This window comes from Delphinapterus leucas, chromosome 5 (assembly GCF_059928025.1).
Source record: "Delphinapterus leucas isolate spDelLeu-1000000601 "Yukka" chromosome 5, BTC_Dleu_Yukka2, whole genome shotgun sequence".
In the NCBI taxonomy this organism is placed as follows: domain Eukaryota; kingdom Metazoa; phylum Chordata; class Mammalia; order Artiodactyla; family Monodontidae; genus Delphinapterus; species Delphinapterus leucas.
The window spans coordinates 110,020,254-110,045,837 of NC_143133.1; the positions used below are offsets into that span (position 1 = coordinate 110,020,254).

The 25,584-nt window shown below is 44.4% G+C and overlaps 1 protein-coding gene across 3 annotated transcripts in view; it reads right to left on the reverse strand.

Annotated features, from left to right (window-relative positions):
- Window positions 1-25,584, reverse strand: part of ARHGAP10 (Rho GTPase activating protein 10) — a 335,363-nt gene that overhangs the window by 11,794 nt on the left and 297,985 nt on the right. For all 3 annotated transcript variants that reach the window (XM_089912398.1, XM_022599764.3, XM_022599763.3), the window contains one exon: window positions 14,960-15,119. In XM_089912398.1, coding sequence (XP_089768524.1) covers window positions 14,960-15,119 — 160 coding nt within the window. The remainder of the gene's footprint in view (window positions 1-14,959; window positions 15,120-25,584) is intronic.

Here is a 25,584-nt window from a genome sequence, read left to right on the forward strand (position 1 = left end):
TTTAAGACCATAGTTAGCCAAACAACTGACATGTTATCTCCCAGCAATTACTCAAGGCGTTGGTGGGTGCTGGTGGTGGTGGAGGATGAGGTGGTTTACCCGACCCGAACCAACCCTTCCTGTTCATAAATAGTCAAGTGATGAAACGACGGCCATCTATCTGCTGAGAGGGAGGACAGCTACGGGATGAACATAAGCTAACAGTGTGCGTATTTATAAGGCTCTTTAAAAGTAAAGGTCATAAATTTTACAGCTATGATCTGCTTCATCCTCACATCTTTCTTTTAAAAAGAAATGTTGGGCTTCCCTGGTGGCGCAGTGGTTGAGAGTCCGCCTGCCGATGCAGGGGACACGGGTTCGTGCCCCGGTCCGGGAAGATCCCACATGCCGCGGAGCGGCTGGGCCCGTGAGCCATGGCTGCTGAGCCTGTGCGTCCGGAGCCTGTGCTCTGCAACGGGAGAGGCCACAGCAGTGAGAGGCCCGTGTACCGCAAAAAATAAAATAAAATAAAATAAAAAGAAATGTTTTGTTTTGTTTTTTTGTAAAGGGAAAATACTCCTCCTGGCAAGTGAAAGAATTGTTGGAATAGCAGGTGCAGAAGGTAAGGGCCTATCCTTAGCTCGGCTTTCTCCACCCTGTCCAAAAACAGGAACTCAGAGTCACCCATCCTTGTCCAGAGTCAAGCTCGCAACATGAACCTTTCTTGCTTCTTGGTTTGTTCTCTGTGATTTTTCTGTTTTCTGTCAACACACAGATGTGCTATGTGATCCCACACTCACTGGTTCACCAAGAGAGTCTTTTCAGGCTTCCCACTTAGACCTAAATTTCTGTATTTGAGTCCCTGGGTTTCCCCACAGTATCTCAGAAGCCTCCGCTCGGGACTTCTCTGTGGGCATGAACGTTGCAGACTGGACTATTCATGTTCGCCTCTAATATGGGGAGGAGGTATCCTAAGTCATGTGGAGAACTAAGTCCTGTGAAAGAGGAGACCTGCCCAGCCAAACAAAGTTCAGGAAACGGAGCCAAGGAGCCATGAGGATACAAGAAAATTTCCATGGGCTTCTTCGCTGGGAAGGAGTGGGATGAGGTAGGAAGCAGTTAAATACACTCAAGACCTAAGACCTGAATTCTTGCCTCAGCCAGCAAAGGCCAGATGACGTTTCACAGGTGTCTCCAAAAGCAACCTGCCAACTTTTTTTTTTTTTTTTTTTTTGGAAGGCAAGAAATTGTAAACATGAGTTTCTTTATATAAACCATCTCCTACTTTCCAGAATTTGGGTTATTTTGCTTTTTGGTAATAAGGATCAAAAAATATTTTTTAACTATTTAATTCTTTAAAAGATAATACTTATAATTTTCTCAAAAAGCAGTAAAGTATTCCTTTTAAAGGAGAATTTCTGGCATTGTCTTTCTCTTCTTTGACTTAAAACATTTTAGAGGAACCCTAGGCATTTGGGAAACGGCAGCCCAGAGCAAAGGTCTAGCAGTTTTTCTCAGCCTGGGCCCTTGGTGTGATCTAGCAGTTTTTCTCAGCCTGGGCCTCCGGAGAGAAGGCGTCCTAAGGCATCCGTGTACATAATGAATTAACACCTCTCCTGCATGTCTAGAACTGTTCTAGCTACCCATGTGTTGGGAGACAATTCAATACGGGTCTCTGGTGTTTCTGCACTTCTAGTGAGCAAAGGATGGATTATCTTTTCAAGGATGCTTTTAGAGCACAGAGCCTTGGAAGATAAAGTTGTGTCTTCCTCTGGAGCGAAGAGCAGGCTTTACTGTCCGTCATAAAAGATGTGTTTTTCCTGAGCTCTGGGTTTCTCTCTTGCTAACACTCCACAGGCACGTGTTATCTGGGCCACGGGGCATCACCCTGTGGCAACTGGGACTCAGATTAATACTCTGAGGACTGCTACGGCTGTGATGAGTACTGTCCTTTGACTCTGACCAGGAGCCCAATGTCTTCTGCCAGCGTCCTTGGAATCATGGCAGGCCAATGCGGGACCCTGCAAAGCAGAGTCAAATTTCAGATGTCACAGTTCTTGACAGCATCCTTGGGAGCACTGAGAAAATACCCAGGTCATGTTTTATATTCTGTGGTTCAGAGGAGAACCCTGGCTAAGAAAGTCTTCGGGTTAATGATCAAAACTGGTAGGTGATCTTAGAATTCAAAAGCCCACATTGCCTGCTAGAACACATGGAATACTTCAAGTGTTCTCTCCTACCACGTCCCAAATTTAAGCATTAAAAAAAAAAAAAACGAAAGTATTTAATTCCTTCTTCCTCCTGCCCCTTTAACTATGGATTTTTGATGACCAAGACTGGTGTGATCAGAAACCACTGATTTTATTGAATAAGGAGCTGCTGAGCAATGATAAAACAGCACCTAAAGTGCCATGTTTCCTGAAAGCCAAGCTGTGGTTTGCAAAAATGCAGGCAGAAGTCTACTCTTCCTGAAAAGCTCAGAAACCACATTTACCAAAACAGAAATAAATTACAGAGAAATATGAATCTGTTTCTCTGCTCTCTTCCCAATTTCACACACTAGACTGAAAGCATCATGACTCCTCTCTGTCTTCGGGGCAAAAGAGCCAACCTCCCTTTGAGGAGAAATGTTTCCTTCTCAAAGAAAAGGAAGAAATGGAAACAAGGGGGTTTCACTAGAAACACCGGGATTTCCTCCTGCTAACTCAGAAACTCATCCTCGAAAACTTTCTGACATTGGAAGGCTACCTGGTATTCCTAAGGCAATGGGAAGTCTCCTGCCTGGGGGCGGGGCAGGTGGAGTGGAACACACATTTGTGAAGGTGACGAGCGAATTCTCTCCACTAACAACACTCTTACCTTGGCAAAACAGGTCTGCACGTCAGGGAAAGACCGTGTAGCTTTCACGATGGGGAGGAATAAACCCTCAATAACATGAAATTATGACCATTTCTGTGTATACGTACACTTTACAGAGTTCATTTTTCTGAAAATGTAACAAATCAATGGTATATGCTGCTTGGGATTCAAACTGTGACCCGATCGTCTCCAATACCAGACTCCACGTGCCATGCATATTAAAAAAAACTTTTTGGCAGCAGAAAAGCACAAACATTTCAGAAATGGGGGAGGGGACTTAGGGCCTTAACTGTTAAAATTCGACAACAGCTGCACCAGTCACCAGAGAACGTCTGCCTCTAACAAACATTTCTTGCAAAGCATAGGCAGGTCAGGCTCTGGGCAGTGCTCGCAATACAAGTGCCCGATTCCAGGCTCTGGGAGCACAGAGCATAATTTAGCATTTGAGGGAGGATACACATCAGGAAAAGAAATGACTGCTTCTCTGAAATGATTAAATCCCCCAAATACCAAGATATTTGACGATGGCTTTTATGATGTCAGCATCAAATCAGAAGTTTGCACCGGAAGGAAAGATTTTAAAACCTCATTTGCAAGGTCTCCGAGCAGAAGCTAACACATTAGTGAAATGATCTTTCATTCCAGGCTGGGAAACAACGTACAGCAGAAGTCTAGAACAGCTGTCCTGGGCAAAAGTGTTTGAAAATGTTAATAAAGACAGAAGGAAATACTGTCGATCTGTATATTATGGGAAATCTCTGTTCATATAAATGCCACCGTTCTTCTTTACGTGCCAGAGAGGGGCAATTCCCCAGCCAGCACGCTGTTGGTCCCAAGTGAGCACAGTGAGGGACACAGCCGTGGGGAGAAGCATGCACCTGTGACAAGGGGCCATAAGCTACAGCACTGGGCCGGGAGGACATCACTGATCATGAGGAGGGTTCGAACTGGACCCTGTTCGCTCATCACTCTTGGTCTGAGGACTACCTGTCAGGCCCCACGCCTGCCCTGGGGACACCCAGGGAACTATAACAGCTCTTTTCCATGAGCACCCAGTCAGGTGAGAAGAGAAAGACAAACTGATGATCATGACGCAGCGTGATGAGCGCCACACAACAGAGAGGTGGCCAGGGTCCCACAGGAGAACAGAGGAGGGAGCAGCTGCCACGTGGGCAGCCAGGGAGGCTTTCCGCCCGGAGCCCATGGCGCCACTGTCAGTATCATCACGCCCTCCCTACATCCTGGCACAGTCGGCGCTGCGCCAGGCACAACCGGCACGCGTTAATTCACTCATTCCCAGCTATGCTACCGCTCCACGTGACACATGAGAAGCCGAGAGCAGAAAGGTGACGGTGACTTACTCAAGGTCAATGTCGGGTCAAAGTCCCGTTTTGACAAGACCGCACGGAGCTCACAGCCTCAAGTCCCTCCGAGCGAGCGGCTGGAGTGGGACACAAGGAGCTGAATGGAGACACAGGAGAGTCAGAGGCACTCACTGCGCAGGTCCACTGAGTCAGATGCTCACAGGCAGGGCGACTGAAGGATTTTAATCACACCGATTACAATTGCATGAGACACCGCCACTCTACACAGACCCTGGGTTCCAAAGACAGCCCTGGCAGTATGCCCATTTGCAGTTTCCTAATCTCCCTCAGCTTGTTCCTTTTTTTGTTTTTTAAAAAAAGGAGGCAGGGCTTCCCTGGTGGCGCAGTGGTTGAGAGTCCGCCTGCCGATGCAGGGGACACGGGTTTGTGCCCCGGTCCGGGAAGATCCCACATGCCGCGGAGCGGCTGGGCCCGTGAGCCATGGCCGCTGAGCCTGCGCGTCTGGAGCCTGTGCTCCGCTACGGGAGAGGCCGCAACAGTGAGAGGCCCGCGTACCGCAAAAAAAAAAAGAAAAAGAAGGCAGGAGGGGAATGGGGAGAGAGGGGAGGACACTTCTGACTCTCAGAGGCTGGGGCAGAGCTGGCATTATCAGCCTTGGCTGAGAGTCAGCCACAACTGAAACCTGGGGGAGTAAGTATCTCCCTGGTCTCAGTTTCCTTAGCTAAAATGAAAGTAAGTGTTGACAGGCTGGGTGGCAGTAAGATGTAAATAAGATGACAGGTATAAAGCACCCAGCAGTGACTGGAGAACAGCGAGTACTCAACAGGTGAAGCCCTTCTTATGAGCATTAGGTATATTGCCTCTGCTTTCCAAGCTTACATCTTCACCAATGAATCATTTTCTTTACCAAAAGACAACGAACTCTGTCAAAGGGGGAAAACTATAAATATTAAGTAAATGTCACCATTGGGAGAAAAAAGTTGCTAAGTGCAGTATGATTGCATATGATCCAAGACTGAATCCTGGAACAAAAGGACATGAGTGAAACAATTAGTGAAACAGAAATAAAGTCTGTATGTAACAGTATTGCACCAGGGTGAATTTCCTGGTTTTAACCAAAGTACCATGGTTTGGTGTAAGATGTTAGTAGTAGAGCCGGGTGAAGGGGCTATGGGAACTCTCTATACTATCTTTGTAAATTTTCTGTAAATCTAAAACTATGTCAAAATAAATTTTTTGAACAACAGGTTGTAAAAAGAATAACCCCAAATAAATTTTTCAATCACTGAAGCACTAAAAAGCCTTTTGAAATTATGATCACACACTTGAAGGCATCCAAAAGCCATAAGGAAAACTTTTGGTTAGTTCAATGACATGAAAAGATTCCTAAGAGTTACATTTAAAAATCACTTGGACCGCCCATCTAAAACATGGCAATTAACCACAACTGTTGAGACTGGTTTTTAAGGAGCGTAGGCTTTCCCAAAAAGATCAGTTTTGTTTATAGATTAGATCGAGGTCAGCAAACTTTTTCTGCAAAAGGCCAGATGATAAATACTTCAGGGTCTGCAGGCTGTAGGTCTTGCAACTACTTAACCCTGCCATCATAGCAGCACAAAAGCAGTCACAGACACAATTGTAAATGACTGGGTGGCTGTGTTCCAATAAAACTTTATTTATTAAAAAAAAAAACAGGCAGTGGTGGGCCACAGTTTGCTCACCCCTGGATGAGATGGATCAGATGTGAATCCATTTCGTAGTGGAGAGTTGGAAGAGGTGAAGATAATGATGGTAAACTCCCCTGGGCTCGGAAAGCCCACTCGCCTTCCTCCATCTTCACTGGCTTTGCGGCGTGGGGACTCCTGTGTGTGCCAAAAGCCAATCTGCAAGCACCCAGGGCTTTCCTGCAGCAGGAGCTCTCCTGACTAATTGCTCAGGATCACCTCCCATGCAGGAGGCAGACAGCCAATAGATCGAGCCAGCACGTAAAAGCAAGAACTTGGTCCCCCTTGAGGAAAAGGAGGGAGGTGGGCAGGGAGAGGAGGAAAGGCACGGAAGGAAATCTCTCGAACACAGGTAAGACAGAGCCTTCTGAGGTTGGATACAACCACACTGAACACTCAGCCCTCACCCCCCAGGATGCTGGGTCTGCTGGGGGGTTTCCCTCCTCGACAAGAAAGGACACCACTAGACCTAGTCAGCCCCTATCTTACGAGGCTCACCCCCAGGCTGATCATTTTCTCGGGGTTTGCTATGAGAGAATTGAGAGTTACACCTCTGACTGCTCTTTCACTCAAAGTGCTCCTTGAATTGCATTTCTCTTCCTTCCAGATGATCACTGTGGAATCAGGGACCAGGCGTGAACTTCAGCTTGCTAGCCGAACAGAAAAGGAGCCGCAGCTGCGTTTCAGAGAATTATGGGGCTGTAGAGAGGTCTCAGCATTATGGTCCCGCAGTGCAACTGACGAGAATATTTCTACAAGCTCAATTCGTATGTGGAAGACAGTCACCAGCCAACGTGAGGGTGGAACATATAAAACAGGGGCTCCCAAGCACAGCTCAAAAGGGGTACAGCACTACTCTGCTAAGAAAATCCTCTGGTTACTTACCAAGCAACGTGTTTTACGGGTTACCTGTGGTGATAGGTGAGCTTCCCATACTGCTCAGGACAGTTTAGAGAGCTGGCTGGGTCCCACTGGGAACCCTACGCCTTGGTCATGAGCTACCCAAGGGCCCTATTCTCCGAAGCTTCTACAGAGGACCTTTCTACACAGCGAGGCAAGGACAGGAGCTGCGGGTTCTCCTGGTATAACTACTGTAAATGCTGGAAACAATGCAACTTCAGGTCAACACTAAAGGCTTCTCCAGGACTAAAGAGCCTATTTTCCCTAAGCCATTTAGTGGGGAGATTACATAACTGATGAACCAGGAAGCTGGGTCAAGTTCAACTAAGAATATTAAATTAAGTTCTTGGAGGAAAGGAAAATGCAAGCCTAGGGCTCCCAGGGGAGCCGTGACTGGGTTTTATGACATGTGGTACCTTGAATCCTCACAACAATCAAGAGGGCTGGGTGCTGTTACTCCCCCTTTGCAGATAATCTTGCTAAGCCTTGGTTTGCTGACGTAATTTATATAAGGCCTCCAAGGTTTGAAGTGGCAGGAGAAGAATGCAAAGCCAGGCTTATTTGACTCTAAAATCAGTGCTTTACCAGTCTACACCATGGTCTTCCAACTCACAGAAAGCTCACGAGGCCCCTGCCTGCATTTCAATATTGAGACCCAGCCAACCAGTCCATGCACAGCAAATGATACATTACAATAGCAAAAACCAGTGAAACAAAAAAGAAAAACAAAACAAGACTAACGAGAAGACTTAATTTTTGTTTGTTTGTTTGTTTGTTTGAATCTTAAGCAGTAGAGCAGCTACTACAAAAATTCAGACCAGTGTCTTTAATTTGGAAAGTCAACTTTCATTACGGGGCTTTAAAGTTAGATGAATGACCAACCATTTGGCTTGAAAATAAAATCTCTGAATTTCAGAACCTGTAGTTAGAGCACAGCAAAGGAAGAGGTGAATCAGGCCACATGCAAGTGCCAAGTACACAATACAAATACCAAAAATACCCCAGCAGGACACAAGGGACATGTATGGAAGGCTGTGAGGATGCTAGGCGGTCAGTCGGGATGGCGTAATTTCTATACTGAGTTGGAGAGAAGATTGAAGAAGATATACAGGACAAAAGTTATCCACCACCACCACCCCAATGAGTGTGAATAGACTGAGGGTCGATGGCCAAGCACGTGGGCCCCAAGATTAGCTTCAAGAGCTGTACCGGATATCATGTTACTCATGAAAAGATTACGGATGCTTCTCTGTTGCAAAATATCAAATTTCCAAGTCTCCCAGCTCTGCGGCAGGGGAGGATGCCCTCCTCCACAAATCTCAGCCAAAGGTGTTGGATGGTGAATGTGCCGCAATTCAGATTCAAGGGTTTATTCTCCATAGATAACTATAAACCACAGCAACATGTCTTAACACAGGGTCAGCGCTCCCTCTTCAGAACAAGGGCAGCGGCCAGCTGACAGCCACTGTTAGCTCACTGTGGGTCTCAGAATCGAGGGAAAACTACAATTGAACAACGTTCCCATGTGCCACCAGACTTTCCATACCGACAGTAAAACAAGTCCAAGGGAACCAGAGATCACGAGGGCAGACAGATCAGGGTCATAACCCTTCTCTGCCCCTTACTAGTCATGTGGCTTGGGGCAAATTTCTGACCTTCTTTGTGCCTCCATTTCTCTATCTTTAAAAATGAACATAGGGCTTCCCTGGTGGCGCAGTGGTTGAGAGTCTGCCTGCCGATGCAGGGGACACGGGTTCGTGCCCCGGTCTGGGAAGATCCCACATGCCGCGGAGCGGCTGGGCCCGTGAGCCATGGCCGCTGAGCCTGCGTGTCCGGAGCCTGTGCTCCGCAACGGGAGAGGCCACAACAGTGAGAGGCCCGCGTACAGCAAAAAAAAAAAAAGAACATAGTTCTACCTCACTGGGTCTGATGTGAGGATCAACATGACATAGTTATAAAGCAGCTACAACAAAGTCTGTGGCCCCCGAGAGTTAATGCTCCCCAGTCTTTGATTCTGAGAAATGCAAGAGAGGATCTACCGCATCGAGCCTTCTCTGCAGCCTCTCACCACCAGCCACTGCTGATGCCCCCTCTAAGTCCCCAGCCCCCAACAGGTCCAGATGGGCTAAGCTCTGGGCAGAAGTCACAAGGCTGCCGGGGCTCACAGCAAGGCGGTCTACTCCTGCTCATTCATGTGCTTCCCTACGAGCTATCTTACACCTCCATCTTTCTGAACCCACCAGGGACTTTGCCGCTCACTTAGGTATGGGAGACTGGCTTCCAATCCACTCCTCACAGCACCCAGCGCCACATGAAGGCACCAGCTCTACTAGAGACGCCGGTCAATGGAACCCACCACTTTCTGTAACCAGGGTCCACCTACAGGTAAGCAGAGAAGAAAAGGTGCTCCCCTTATTAGGATATCATGTCCTAACTAGCCAATAAAGATGCTGGAAATGCCTATGATGGGCAATTCACTTTTGGGGGTTAAATACCACCGTCTCCTGATCTGTTTTTAAATATACATAACTTTTCTCCCCTTTTTACAAAAGCCATATGTGCTCATCTTAGTCAAGTTAGCGAAAAAGCAGATATGCACCCCCCCCAAAAAAAAAAGAGAGAGAGAGAGAAAACTTTTAAAAGTTAAATTCCCTATTTTCTTTTGAAACAATCAAAATTTAAGACATCAACTTCTAGGGTGAACTGACTGCCCTGGCAGGGTTGGGAGCAGTAAAGTCAAGGAGCAACGGGGTTGAGGAAGCCCTCCCTGAAGGGGTGGAGGAGAGAGAGAACAGAAAGAAAGAGAGACGAAGGGAAGAGGCGAAGACAAAATCTGCCCATGACTGCTACCTTATAATTTCTAAGTGTGCACCCAATTTCACCAAAGCCTGTTAAAAATTGCTTAAGGTGATTATTTTTCTGAACTTCAGACAAATCACTCATGGTTTGTTGTCACAGACACAAAGCCAGTTTAAGGGGTACTTTGCTATCTCCCCGCAAAATTCATCAACTCCCTGAAAAGCAATCATGGAACCAAGTCAAGTAATCTCAAATGCCAAGGAGCTGTCTATGGGAAACCTCTATGCGTTTGCCCAGTTTTTGCGAGTTATTATTTCATAGACCAGAATAAAGATGGTGAGCACACACAGAGTCTACAGATGACATGCACGAGGCTGTAAATGGGCATGGGAGCTTACCGTCTAATGACCTTAACCAACTAGCACCAAGCCTGGGGAGGCTACTATCTCTGATGCACAACAGCGGCTCAGGGCAGCATCGGGGATAGACGTGTTAGGAACACCTTCACATTCAGGATAAACCAAGCCAAGCCAAGCCAAGCCTCTCACTGGGTGGGAGAGAAGGATCTATTGCCCTCCCAGCCTGCCAGAGCACACACTGAGTTACATCTCGGGGTACCAACATTCCCAGCTACGAAGAACTATGCTAGGATGCTGCTGCCATCTTGACCACGGACACGTGCTAGCAGGAGGCACTCCTTTTCATTTGAAATCCGTACAGGAAGCAGATAACAACTCCTGGTATCTACTTACAAGAGATTTTCTTTTGTGGCAGGAAACCTAAAAGAATTACTTATCAAGGACCTGCCCCATCGCTTAAAAATGAAGAGAAAACTACTTTATTGGGGAAAAAATGACTTTGGAACATTTGAAATACCTTGACCTATGATGTAATGTCCTCCAAGGAGACTGAGCTAGCAATTCTTTACTGGCAATGAAGTCACCCATCACCTTACTTGAGTGTACAGGTAAGGAATAGCTACAGATTGACTGACTGCATTGAAGAATACCCACAAGTCATAAACATCAGCAGAAACCCAAGAAATCCAACTCTCCTGGATTGTTTTCTACCCGTCAGAGACTACAGCTGTAGTTACACGCTGCCTGTATCCGAATATCAGCTGTGGTAGGTTTTCCTGCGTAAGTTTGCTTTCTGGCAGCTGGGGTCACGGCATTTCTGTACAACAGAGCTACTGGGGTCCTATGTGATCTATATACATTTGGGCTTCATTTTTCAGGACCTAAGATAAGGCAAGTTTAAGTTTGGGAACAGAGAGTCACCAGTCTGGATTAAAACCAAGCAGTCCAGGCAGTGCCTCCTTTTTAAGGCTCTGAGAAGAGTTTTAATGACTACACAGCAACTTCGGTTTTATTAAAAAGGGCTCTTAATCAGATTTACTCAGATCCTACTATAATCAGTACTGTCAGCTGGTATGCAGAGATGATGGATTTAAAAAAAAAAAGAAACAAAAAGAAAAGCACATACAATGAAAACTAAATTTATAAGTGCTGAGGAAATACAGAAAAACGTTATAAAGAGAAAATGGTGAGATTAATTCTGTGAAATTCCCAAAGAGTTTTAAATTGCCTAAGAGACATTCAATGACACACAGAAAGAAATGAGATTTCCAAAAGAAAAGCATTTTTATAAATGCATAATAATTTAAATTGGAAATAAAATATTTATTAATAACTATGTCAATATCACTAAAAAGTTCAAAGAGTATGAGACCCAATTTTATTGTCAAGAATTTTATGATCGAGGGCTTCCCTGGTGGTACAGTGGTTAAGAATCCACCTGCCAATGCAGGAGACACAGGTTCAAGCCCTGGTCCAGGAAGATCCCACATGCCATGGAGCAACTAAGCCCATGCGCCACAACCACTGAGCCTGCGCTCTAGAGCCCGTGAACCACAACTACTGAAGTATGCGTGCCACAACTACTGAGCCCGCAGCCCAGAACTACTGAAGCCCATGCGCCTAGAGCCCGTGCTCCGCAATAAGAGAAGCCACCGCAATGAGAAGCCCGCACACCACGACAAAGAGTAGCCCCCGCTCGCTGCAACTAGAGAAAGCCTGTGTGCAGCAACGAAGACCCAATGCGGCCATGAATTAATTAATTAATTAAATCTATTAAAAAATAATTTTATGATCGACCTTGGAGTGAGGGAAAGATTGGATAGTGTTATGCATCTAATGTTTGTGAACCCCCCAAATTTGCATGTTGAAACCCTACCCCCTCCCATGGGATGGTGTTAGGAGGTGGGGCCTTTGGGAGAAAATTAGGATGCAATGAGAGTGGAATCCTCATGAACGGGGTTAGTGTCCTTCTAAGATCCATGAGAGAGCTTGCTTCCGCTCTCTGCTCTCCATCGTGTGAGGATACGTGAGAAGTGAGTAGTCTGTACACTGGAAGCAGCCTCCCACTTCAACCCAGCCAGGCTGACACCCTGACCTTGGACGCCCAGCCTCCAAAAGTGTGGGAAATAAATTGCTGCTCTTCATAAGCCACTCAAGCAAAGTATTTTGGTTATAGCAGCCCAAACTGAATAAGATTGATAGATAGGCAGGCAGGCAGATGGAGACACTGATGTAGATACACAGATAGACACACACATATACTACTATCAAATAACAATAAAAGGTAAGTACTAACTAGTACTAGAAGGGGATCGTTTTCTAACATCACGTATTGGGTATAGACAGAGGAAGGGATTATTCCTCACCCTCCAGTAGACTAGAGCCCTAGAGAAGGCTACCTGAAACTGAAAACTAAATTAGATCCTCAAGACAGGTCAAGATTGTCTTGAGCAGAAAGGAAGGGAGACATTTCAGGCAGAGGGAATCAAAGTTTGCAGGGGCACCCAAGGGCTGCTTGAAGACAGCAAACACACAATCCTAGGAAGAGAGAAGAGGGGAGGGGAGGGGAGATGAAGGGAGGGAGGGGAGGGGAGGGGAGGAGAGGGGGGAGGGAGGGGAAAGGAGGGGAGGGAGGGGAGAGGAGCGGAGGGGAGGGGGGAGGGGAGGGGAGGGGGGAGAGGAGGGGAGGGGAGGGGGGAGAGGAGGGGAGGGAGGGGGGAGAGGAGGGGAGGGGAGGGGGGAGAGGAGGGGAGGGGAGGGGGGAGAGGAGGGGAGGGGAGGGGAGGGGAGGGGAGGGGAGGGGAGGGGGAAGAGGAGGGGAGGGGGGAGAGGAGGGGAGGGGAGGGGGGAGAGGAGGGGAGGGGAGGGGGGAGAGGAGGGGAGGGGAGAAAAGAGAAAAGAAAAAAGAAGGAAGCACTGTCACTTCTCCTAACTACAGTCCTCAGAGAAGCTGTTTACATCAGCACATGACCATGCGGGGAGGGGCGGACAGGAGTCTTTGTCAGGGTTTGCCAAACATCATCAGGGAAGACGTTAGAAATACGCATTTGCAGGCTCTCCCCAATCCTAAGCGTCACTATGGTGTGGGCCCAGCGCCGTGGGCTGCACAAGCCCTGCAGGGGGTCCTCACGGTCCTCAAGTATGAGAGGCGCTCCCCGACTTCATGAGAAATCTGCACTGAGATATGCTTACCAGTAAGTCCTTTAAAAGACACACAGGAATTCTATTATATATATATGTAAGAGAGAGATGCGTTTCATCCAGTGCCCAGAAAACAAAAAATCAAGCTCTTCAAGTAGCAGGAAGTCTCCACTATAACAAAAATCCCCTTTCCAGACTTGTTTCAACTACTTATTTTGCCCCCTCCCTTTCGGGCCTCTCAAAGGTTGGAGTGCTTTCCATGACATTTTAAAATTTGTATGAATAGGAAGCTGGGGGTATTCACTCCTCATCTGATTTATGACCAAAATTATCAAGCTCTTCATGTTTCAGCCATGGATGTGCTGTGAACTGAGCATTGCCTACATCGTGGCTTGGAATGTCACTTCTCCACAGAACCACTGTAGAGTAAGAAACACTGCCTAAAATGCTCTCCACTGACTGTGACAGACACTTACTGACAGGAATAATTAGAGACCTGGCTTGTGCTTTAAAACACACACACGCGCACACACACACACCCCAAATTCCACTGCTAGAGTGCCCAGCATTGCAGAGGCTGGGATCCTATGTTACCACTGTCACTGTTGCTTGTAGCACAAAAGTGAAAGAGTATTTTTATTTTGAAAAAAGAAGAGTAAAAATGACAGGCCTGTTTGAGTACTCTGCGGTTTAAATCCACAATACACAGTCTTCAGCATTTAAATATACATACAGGACAATTTTGAAGGGAAAAAAAAAGCTCATCTGGAGAATGTGTACCCATATTTTGAGTTCCACTTGGATTTTCGGTTAGTTTTTCAAAGTCTTCAGGTCACCCCCAAATTTTAGCATACCAAACTTCTCCCAGCCTCTTGTAATACTTAATAAGTTCATAATGAGTTCATGTGACTCCAGCAGTAACTATAAAAAGCCAAGTGATGTGAGAAACACTCTCCAATTCCATTTAAAGTCCCAAGAATGCCCAGCAAGGGTAGAATGACATCATTATCTATGACTTATTTTAAGCAACTTTGAGTTTTTGAAAACATTTTTTTAACTTTAAGGACAGGACACCCAAATACTCTCAGGCTGAATTATAGATGTATTTTTGGATGTCATTTGATTGACTAATCAAGTAATGTCATGTAATTATTAGCAGAGTTCTTTTTTTTTTTTTTCTCCTTCTCAGCATCTGTTTGAAATCTGATGCTCCGCACCACCACCAACCTGCACTTACTCCACAGCCTCAGGAAGCAGAGAAAGACAAACCCTCATGTAGTCAAACCAGGTCCATGGTATTTTGTTTGTATCGGTATTATTTGTCTTAATACACCTGAGCTGATCTGCTCATGGTTGGCACTCAACCAAACTGAGAAACTAAGATCGGGTATTTCATCCATCAATTGTCAATTATGCAGGGTGCTACGGAGTAAACAGAGCAGGACACTAGCATAAAGCTTGCAAAAATTCATATAACTAAGATATCATCCAATAGAAAGCCTGGAAAGTCTACTGATCACAATGCACGCATTTGCATCATTCTAAAAGTTTGCAATAACTAGCGAGAAAACATCCCAAGCAGGACAACAGCAAACTTCCTTCATGCAACCCCAAACTGCCATGAATTGAACTTAAAACAGATTTGAAATAGCACCTGCCCACCCCTTCCATACTGGGAACACAGACACCCTATTAAAGAAAGGCCATGTTTTATGGACCCTCTCCTTTTGGCAGCCCCACTAATTAGAGAACAAAGGTCCTGAGATCTAACGGCTTCAGTATCGACCTGCCACATAAACTTCAAAATGAAGGGCCACTTTCATTTCAGGGCCCCCCCTACCTCAGCACCAAACAGAAAAGCACAGCTACTTACGCAGTGGATGCCCAGTCCCCAAAGGTACCCCCATCTGCAAGAAGGTGGTTTTTGTCTGGTCCAGGGGGCCCATGGGCAGCGGCAGCCGTGGGAGATGGGGAGGAAAATGAGTCCAGGCTGCTGGGAGGAGTGTCCTCCTTAGGAAGATTGGGTCGGTCACCTGGGGAGGAGAAAAAGCCATCAACTTTCAAATACTCAGAGGAGGAAAAAAAAACCTCCACTAATAACTACATGGTATCACTCGATTAGGCAATCAAATTATATCCAAAATTACATTTACAATGCAGCCTGAGAGTATTTTGGTGCCCTGTCTTTAGGGATTTTGGTGTTTTTTATTTTAACCAAAGATGCTTAAAATAAATTATAGGTAATGCAAAGTGAGGAGTGTTTTCCCCACAAGAAAAAACAATAATCAAAATCAGATCAAACGGAAGATGAAAGCCTTAATGGCGGCCACAGTGACCTCCTGGTCTCTAAGGAGCACAGTCATAAATCATTGATAACCTCGAAAACAATCCAGAGCAGTGCACCAGTCCTGCAGGGTCCAGCCTCTCACTTTCTAGTCACATGATGGCCCTTTAAGCCACTGCCAATCACCACCCAGTCATAACAAGTTCAACAACTTGAAAGGGACCTTATCTTCTGAGCTGGTGTCTTGGATTACGATTTAATAGCCCAATTTATTAAATCCCGGACACAGAGAAGCTTCCATTTCCCGGTGAACATTAGGGAGGATGTTCTACAAGAACCAGACCCCTGCAGTGACTGCAGGGGATGACTTTAAACCCAAACGAAAATGCATTTCTTAAATGGGTTGCACGATTTATTCGTTCACGGAGGACCATTTTGTGAAATGCGTTTGTATCATCTGTACACATTATGGGCTTGGGTGGGAAATGCAGAAGGTAGAAAAGCTCAGAAGAGCAGCCGTGTCCCTCGACTGGTCTCCTCGCTTTCGTGGTACTCCCAGCTGCCATCAACACATCTGAACAGCCCGCACTGAAGCTTGGACCCTTCAGCCAAAGTCACAGTCCCCATTAAATTGTAACTGCTCCGGGGCAGCAACTTTCTATTAAGACAGCACTGGCTTGGCCTTGATTTTGTAAATGCCGGGTCACAAGAGTTGCTCAACAAACTACCGTGGCAGATGACACACAATGTGGAGGGTCACAACCCAGCCACAGACAGCTTCCAGCTGATTAAACCTTCGTAGTTCCTCAGTCCCAAGTCCCAGAAATGGAGGGTGTATGAACACCAGGAACAGCGAGGAACGTGCTCTTGGAAAACCATCTTAGATGGATTTCAATTCTGCTAATAATGGAGCACAAGAGCAATCCTGGGCTCTGATGAAGCTCGTTCCCAAGATACTAATCTTGAAAATTGACTGTATAAAATAATTCTTACTTAACTCTGACCTAGCTTACAACTAAGGCTAAAAGAATCTTAGAAGTGGAGATCTGGAAAAGCAGAATTCAGGCCAGGAGGAATGAGAGGGGGTGGTGATGGCTGGAAGAAGGGACCCCTTATAGAAGCAGCTAGGGGGTTGCATGATCCAGTGCAGAAGATGGCGGTGAGGGAGTTTTCTGAACTTTTTCTTTCCCAAGTGCATGGTCAGGGAGAGAGATACAATGGGGTGAGAGGTGAATGTGATCTCTGTGAGCAGGTCTTCTCCCTGGGCAAAGTCACTCTACAAAGCCTTGCTCTCTCTCCATTCACAAACACACAGCCCAGAAGACCATATGCTTCCTCTTTCAGTGAAGTTCCTTTTTCTACTGCCCTTCACGGCAAACGTATTTAGCTAACTGGAATAATTCAGCCCCAAAAAGAAGGGCTCATTTTCAGGCAAATGAACCCAAACCCACTGATAGATCTCTATGATTTCCTTTGGATTTATTTTCGTCCTGGGATACAGTCCACTTTGAAACAAAGGCTGCCTCTCCCCCTGTGCCTGGATAGCTCAATCCATCCAGTTCTTTCCTGCAAATGAGACCTGGAGCTCCAGCTTTCCAGGACCCTTCTGTGTGTCGTTCAGTCATCCTGGGCAACAACCCCCTTCAAAACTAAGAAGGTCTCCTATGTAACCCCAGCGCGGAGCCTAAAGTAAACTCCTGAACGTTTACCTGCACGACAGCTGCCAATTCAGGGCTTGGCTAGAAGTTGCAAAATATGACCAGCTCTGCAGCAGGACAAGATAACCTCCAGAGCGGGTCACACACTAGCAGCTTCCTGGCTGCAGGAGACTGGATGTTGGCCCTCTGCTCTCTGGGCTGCAGGCCCTGTCTCTGGGGCAGGACCTGACACAGCAAAGCAGCAAGTGAGAGTCTGGGCCCAGCTATTCCCTGACTCACTCCTACAAGGAGAAACGTGTCAATGAGAAGCTGCTTTGGGGAAGTGGAGCCCAAGGGTCTAAGGTTCCTTTCAAAAGATACCTGAAAGGTTCTCACAACCATATACACTAGCTCATCACCACCCCCTCCAATCCTGTCCCTAAGCAGACTGACACAGCACAAATTGTCACTCAACATATTAAATCACGTGCTAGTAAGAGAATTTCTCCCTTACTTCCTGCCAAACAGTGGCAATCTGAGCCCTCAAGTGAAAAGAATATTGATACACAAAGTGATCAAACGAAGAGCTCTCTCAGCCTGCTTTCCATGTGCACAAAATTCCTCTCTCTCACTGTTCAAGAATGAGCTTATCTACCTGAGAATCACTGCATTTGAGGAAACACTAAAATACCAGGCATGTAAAAGTTAAATAGTCTAAAATTTTAGTTCACCAAAATTAAATGACTTCTTTTTAACTAGTAGGAAAATAATAAAGCTTTAAAAAATTCTGTTTGACAATATCAGGAATAAAGATTTTAAATCCTATGAAACTAATTTGTACTTGAGAACTACAGTCCGACACCCTCGTCATTTTTCACCTTTTATCTCTCCAGAGTGTCACACAAACTCTTTCCCTAGGTGCTACCCTTCAACAGGCATCTCCAGACTCATCACCTGCGAGTAACAGGGTTGATCCGAGTACGTGAACAAAAATGGTGCTGAAGGGCTTTTGTTATGAACAGACTCCAAGATGAGAAACTCAGTAGAATACAACTACCACATCTAGAAGAGACAATGACTTCCTCACAACACCCAGCTTAATTCCCACCTCCTCCAGAATCTCTTGCCAACCACCTTTTCTGCTTGTTCTCCTTTCTCACGATGGCAGGCAAGCAGAAGTTTACGTTGCACTGTCAATGCTTTCATGACCTGATTTTAGCTCCCCACCTCCGTTATGCATCTTTTGAGGGTGGAGGCCATGTCTCATCTTGGTAATCCGTAGAGAACGCAATGCAGTGCCAGGCAAATCAGGAGGCTTCAGGAAATACTGGCTGTGGACTCACTGCCACAGAAAAGATCATGAAATTGAAAAGCCAGTGCCTCTAGGAATTAAGAAGGAAAAAAATCTCAAAGTATTGTTAGAAAAGCTGCACGCAGCTTCTGATAATCGTCCTCTCCCCTTTCAAGCCACAAACATCTCTCACCCTCTTTCTTCAATTTATTGAGGTTCTACTTATATACTAAGGCACACTGCAGATGCCAAGTTACAAAGGTGAAGAATCAGCCTCTAACCCAAAGGTGCAGAAGACAGTCAGGTAAAGCCAACACAGCAGAAGGTGGTAGGGTGTCGAGTTTTATATCTCGCTAAGGCGTCTGGATGTGTGCTACAGGCATTAGAAAGTTATTGCAGGGATTAAACAAGGAAGTGATACAGATTCAAGAGATACTCAGGTATTACAGTCATCGGACCTCTGTGAATGAAGGTGAAGGTTGAAAGAGGAACCTACCATGACCCTCAAGTTCTTGCTTTAGGTAACCGGGTGAATGTAGAATTATCCACTGAAATAGGGCATGAAAAACAAGGAGCAAGTTGCGTGTGGGAAATAATAAGACCAGCTGTAGACATGTTGGATTCGAGGGGGTAAGAGATCGAGGGGAAGATGTCCAAAGGAGAGCTGGTTATACAGCCCCAGAGCCCTGGAGAAAGATCTGGGATGATTTTATTGAGAGGCATGTGGGTTGAGTTGAAGTCATAGCACTGGATGGAGAGGGCAAAGGAGAAGATATAGAAATGGAAGAAGAACCCTGGAGGAACTTCAGTGTAAGGAGCAGCCTTCTCCTTACTGATGGTGGTGGTGGTGGTTATTGCTGTTACTATGGTAAACAGAGAGAAGTGTTATCTTACAAGTATTTAGGTTTCCGGCCCAGACATAGATTCGCATAAAAAATGGACCAAAAAAGTATTCACGAGGACATGCCTTTCATGTCAGCTACTGGATTTCACTATTTAGTCTGATTTCTTTATGACCCTGAGTACATGCTCATGTGTTCTGTTTTCAGGAAAAGACTAAAGCGATCTTCAATGACTGGCAGAAAACTGAGCAGCAAGGGGGAAAAAGAACTTGATAATTCTACCACAGTTAACAATACACAGGATGTTTATCTATCTATCTATCTCTCTATCTATCTATTTATTTATTTATGGCTGCACTGGGTCTTTGTTGCTGTGCACAGGCTTCTCTCTAGTTGTGGCGAGCAGGGGCTATTCTTCATTGCGGTGCACGGGCTTCTCACTGTGGTGGCTTCTCTTGTTGTGGAGCACGGGCTCTAGGTGCGCAGGCTTCAGTAGTTGTGGCACACGGGCTCAGTAGTTGTGGCATGTGGGCTCTAGAGTGCAGGCTCAGTAGTTGTGGCACACGGGCTTAGTTGCTCTGAGGCATGTGGGATCTTCCCGGATGAGGTCTTGAACACGTGTCTCCTGCATGGGCAGGGAGACTTAACCACTGCACCACCAGGGGAGCCCTATCTCCTATATTTTAATATGCTGATCAACTTTTACTCTAGATAGTGGAACTTTCTTGTTCTGATGATAAGTGCTTCTCTCCACTCACCTTCTGCTCATTTCACTTAAACAGAACTGCTGTTGGAGGGAATAAGGCTTAGAGTTTTCCCTCCCATTTCATTCATTTCTTCTTTGTCCATCTCTCAAATAAACTTCCTAACTGTTAAGACGTCAGAGATGGTTCCCCTTGAATCCATTACCTGCTGTTTTCTACTCAGTCTAGAATGTTTGAGTATGAGCTGAAACCACAGGAGGTTTCTGTTATTTGTCAGAGATGAGCTGTCTCCACTCATAAGGCTGGTCCATGCTCCCCTCTCTCAAACATCCTGGCTTATGAATTAGAAGAAAGAAAGAAAAAGAAAGGGGACAGAAGAGAAGAAAGAAAAATGGAAAAAAAGAAAAGAAAGAGAGAAGAGAAGAGAAGAAGATCTAATGAATTAAACTTCTGACAAACTCCGCAGTTACGTATTTGGTTAAATGGAAGACAACAGCAGACTCTCTCTGTGGTTCCGCTGGCGCAGAAATATGCTTCCCGTCAGAATAATCTTAGATGCTTCTAAATATCAAACAGCTAGTCACTAGGATCAAAGAAAGATTTATTGTTATAAGTGCAGAACAAAGTAACTGCACTTGTAACAACACAGTAACACTTTTACAGTAAAGGCCAATCAGGAAATTTCCAGTCAAGACAGCAATGAAATTTTAAATGGAAACCCACCTCTCCTCTCACATGTGCCCAACAACAACAGCAATGAAATGACTTTTAAAATAAATTTGCACTTGAAAACTTGTTTCCCATCTCTATGAAACAGAAACAGAAAGGAAATAGTTTCAGAAGTCAGCGGGAGTACAAGCCAAAAGTCTACCAGCTCCAGGACTCATCCAGACCAGCAGAAACAACAGACATTTAAATCCTGTGGTATCCTTAGGTCAATATACCTACAATACACCAGGCATGGTTCAGGGGTAGAACCAGGCTCCCCATGTGGAACTAGGGGTTGGGAGACACTCACCACACTAAATGGAGGCCAAAAATCTGTGACCAAGTTCCCCACTTGCCTGGAAAGTAGATTTGATAAGCCCACCCACTCCCCTCCCCGGGATGAGAGTTACGTACAGGAATAATAGCTGGTTCTGAACCAAAGCACCTGGTTCAACCTGGTGAACACAGTGGTCAAGAGCCGGAGAGGGAGTAGAAGAAGGAAGAGAAGGAGGCTCTAAGTCATCCCAACGACAGGTACACACACAAAATCCTCCTTCCTGATGGACTTATACCTACAGTTTCTAAGAACATAAAGAAAGCTAGGATAGTAAACTCAACAACAACAGAAATTCAGCAATTTAGAGATCTGTAACACAAAAGAGAAGTGAAATTGCCAACATTCAGATCCCAGAAAAAGAAGTATATTGAGAGGAAGAAATATTTAAAGAAATAATGACCAATTCCTCAAAATTAAAGAATTTCAAAGACCTCAATCTAAAGGACTCAGAGTACCAAACAAATAAAGAAAATACTGCACATAAGATACCTTATTGCAAAATTTGAGAATATCAAATACAAAGAAAAAAATAAAAAGCATCCTGACAGAAAGAACAGACCATATTTTTAAAAAAGACCCAGAGTGACATCAGAGTTCTCAACAGCAAAACTGAATTCAGAACAATATTGAAGTAACATTTTTAAAGTATTGAAGGATAAGAATTTTGAGCACAGAACTGTATATTCAAACTGCCAATCAAATGTGAGAGCGTAACAGTGGTTGAGAGTCTGCCTGCCGATGCAGGGGACACGGGTTCGTGCCCCGGTCCGGGAAGATCCCACGTGCCGTGGAGCGGCTGGGCCCGTGAGCCATGGCCAGTGGGCCTGCACGTCCGGAGCCTGTGCTCCGCAATGGGAGAGGCCACAACAGTGAGAGGCCCGCGTACCGCAAAAAAAAAAAAAATCAAACAAAAAAAATGTGAGGGCGTAATAAACCTATTAGACTTTAAAAACACCCAAGGTTTGCCACATAAAGAACTATAATGATAACACTCCCAAAACACAGTTTTCAAGTATTTAAATAAAAGAAGCAATATGAGATTTTCAATGTCTATCATTGTCTTCTAAAAACTCTAGGACAAAAGAAAAGGGGAAAAAAAATAACCAAAATGATCCTGAGCCTAGAATCTAGAAAATATCAACATAGTGGGGGTGGGTAGCCCAAAAAGGAAATGAGAGTCCATTGGATATTTATCTTATTAGAGATGGAGGCAGAAACGTAGTTGAGTTTAAGAAGCCAACAGATAAATAAGCTTATAAATCTCAAAATAAGGCAACCACCTTAGAAACAAAAACAGGATGCACATTATTAGAAACAGCATAACATTTGCTTTTGTAAAGAGAAAGGAGGAAAGAAAACAAAAAGGTATCAAAATTCATTATTAAATAAAAATTATAAAATGACAGAAATCCTAACATAATGGTAATCATAATATACATAAATGGATTAAACTCATCAATTAAAAGACAGTGATTCTCCAAATATATTTTCCAAATCCAATAATATGTTGACTACGAGAAACATGCTTACAACAAAAAGACAAAGCAAGGCTGGAAATTCAAGAAAATAAAGCTATACTAGGCAAATATAAATCAAAGTACACAACGATCTTAATAAACTACATGAGAGATAAAGAGGGTCATTTTATACTGATAAAAGGACAAGATGATGGAGTAAGAAGATAAGCACCTAATGATACAGCCTCAAGCAATATATAGAACCGTAAGGGAAAACAGAAAAATCAACTGTCATTATTGGAGACTTTAACACACTCCTCTCAGACAGTTCTATCAGGCAGGGAGAGAGAGAAATATCTGTAATCAACCATACAAAGCTGCTCTATTGTTTAGATACACACACACCTTGAAATAACAGAGGATAAATATTCTTCAAAACAAATGTTTTTTTAAGGATTTTTTTTTTTTTTTTTTTGGCCACACCATGAGGCTTGTGAGATCTTAGTTCCCCGATCAGGGGTCGAACCTGGGCCCTCAGCAGTGAAAGTGCAGAGTCCTAACCACTGGACTGCCGAAGAATTCTTAAGGAAATGTTTTGAAGGATGGATATTACACATCCTCTCTTCTCAGACCAAAATTACAAAATATTTAGAACTTAATAAAGGAAAGGATAGATTTTACCATTTCACTATGCTGGTAAACTAAATATGGTTAAAAAGAAAATCATAATGGAAATTAAGAAAGATTTAGAACTCAACGATAAAGACATTTCATGTCAAAATTTGTGAAACATGGCACAAGAATACCAAAGAAAACTTTATAGCTCTAAAATATCGATTAGGAAACAAGATTCAGAACATTTTCTATGCCATATTTAAACAGACAATTTCCCTAAATACTGACAGTCAAAGGGTCATCATGACTCTTTAAATATTCACATTACATTTCGTCAGGGAAAACTCTCAAAACTAGAATTTACTAAAATATATTTGATTTCTTTTATATTTTAGTACGCTCACTCAACAGGGATTACTTGTATACTACAATTAGTGTACACAGGCTGTTCCATAAAGTGAAAAGCTAATATTCTTAACTATTATTTTTATTATCGATTGGTATGTAACACTTTCTGGGGGGAAAAAATCTCCAAAATCACAGTGGAAATCGACTAGAAAATGTGACCAGACATATAAAAACTCACTACCTAAGTACAGAGAAATAAATCTCAAGGCTAAACATGACCTAGTTTACTTTTGAGGGGGGCTTCAGCCAAAACTAGGTAGATTCTTTCCCCAGCAGGGGGCAAAAAAGCTGACGTGGTGACATTTACCCTAGCCCCCTCCTCCCCTTGTGCCTGGATTCATTCTCCTGTCATTCTGCACTATAATTATCCTCCTTGCATTCTGAATTTTCTGTCTTTTAAACAGTGCTGCCCAATAATGTCTTGCTTCGAGTATTTCAATTTCTTCTTCGCCCACTTGGTGTGTCTGTTCTCATGATGCTACACCCAAGGAAGACTCGCTTAATGTCTGAAGCTGAAGAGGGCACAGCATGTAGGGAACTGAGAAAGGCTATCCTCAAGGAGAACATGTCTGGGTACAAGTCACAGTAGTAGACAGACTGATAGCTGTGGGAATGGAAGTGACGGGAAGAGGCTGAAATGGGAAGAGGATGATGAAATGCCACAGGAAGAGGAGAGGTTTGTTTGTTTTGCTAACTTATATAAGCCTGTTCAAAATATAACCTTTGAACTAAGCAGAAAATATTCAGGCTGCCCTAGTTTCCATCATGTGGCAGATATTATGACATCAATAAAATCTCCTTCGAGCCATAGTGGTCTTTCTTCCTAAGGTCACCCAGGACACACAGCATACTGAAAAGGAGAAGGGTGCCTACCATCAAGAACAGTACTCCCAAACTCATTTCAAAGACACTCTGATGTAATTTCTACTCTGCTAAAAGAAAGTCTGAATTGCTATATTTCATCATGTCAAAAGCTAGTTTCTAATACTGCACTGACTAGTGTAAATTAGAGTAAACCAAAATTTATGTTTTCCCTCCCCCCTGCTCAATATGCAATTGGACTTGACGTTGTATATAAAACCTGATGCGGAACAATAAATATGGAAGTGACCTCTATAAATAAAGCTAAATCTGTCTAGGAGCTGGTGAGATGCTTCAACATATGAAACAGTAGAAGGAAAACATTCCCCCACCAATGTTCATAAGGCCAACATAACAGATGGGATGGGTGCCAACAGTGGCATTTTAAGGTTGATAGAGATCAAAGGACATAGCCACCATCCACTCTTTAATGACCCTGTGTACAGGAAAAGTAGCATGGACTAAGCAGTGCTGGTCCCTGAAATGCAGTTAATACAAGTCAAAGTATACTACTTCACTCATGAGAAATGAGACATCATAGAACTGTCATACTGCGTTGGAACACTAACCCATCTAGGAGAGCATTCTACTTTTAACAAGGACACTCAAGAACACTTGAGTCATACATAGCCTCACTCTTCCTACCTAAGTCCTAGAAGTACATCATAATGTCTTCTTGCTTTCAAATTACTGGGTGAGACTGTTGTAGTCAATGAAACATTCAAGGGCTCCAAGGCTAAGTAAAGGAGCATGACTTCCACAACAGCTTAACACTCACTACTGCTCCAAAGGGAGGATTACAGTTCTGTCCAGTGTTTTGTTTTTGCATCTGGTCCTTAGCGCTAGCATCCCCATATTTACTGATGTGCAGATACCAGTGTGACCAGATACCCAAATTTATTGAGACTGAGGAAAACAGGAAAAGGCTACATTCCAACAACATAGAAAGACAGCCTGTCCTGCCTAGCTGGATTATCTAAGACTAGTTTTGTCCAAGTAGCCCACTCTTTGGCTAGTTAAAAAAAAAAAAAAAAAAGTGAACAGGCCTGTTTCTTCATAGCATACTTGGATACTCACCCAGAACCTCACGGAGTCCTATGAGCTTCTCGAACTAGAAGCTGCAGTATACACACGGAACGACTAGTGTACAACAGAGCAGTCTGTGAGCAGCATGGCTGAGAAGGGTCAGGATCAGATCCCAAACCCCATTAACACCTAACCAGCCAAAGAAAACCCAGCACTGCCTTCATAGCTTCCCATATGCTTAGTCTACTTCAACTAAAATGGCCAAGGAATTGAGAGAACTTGCATTATGAGGCACTAGCAATAGTGGCATTATACGGATAAGATCTAC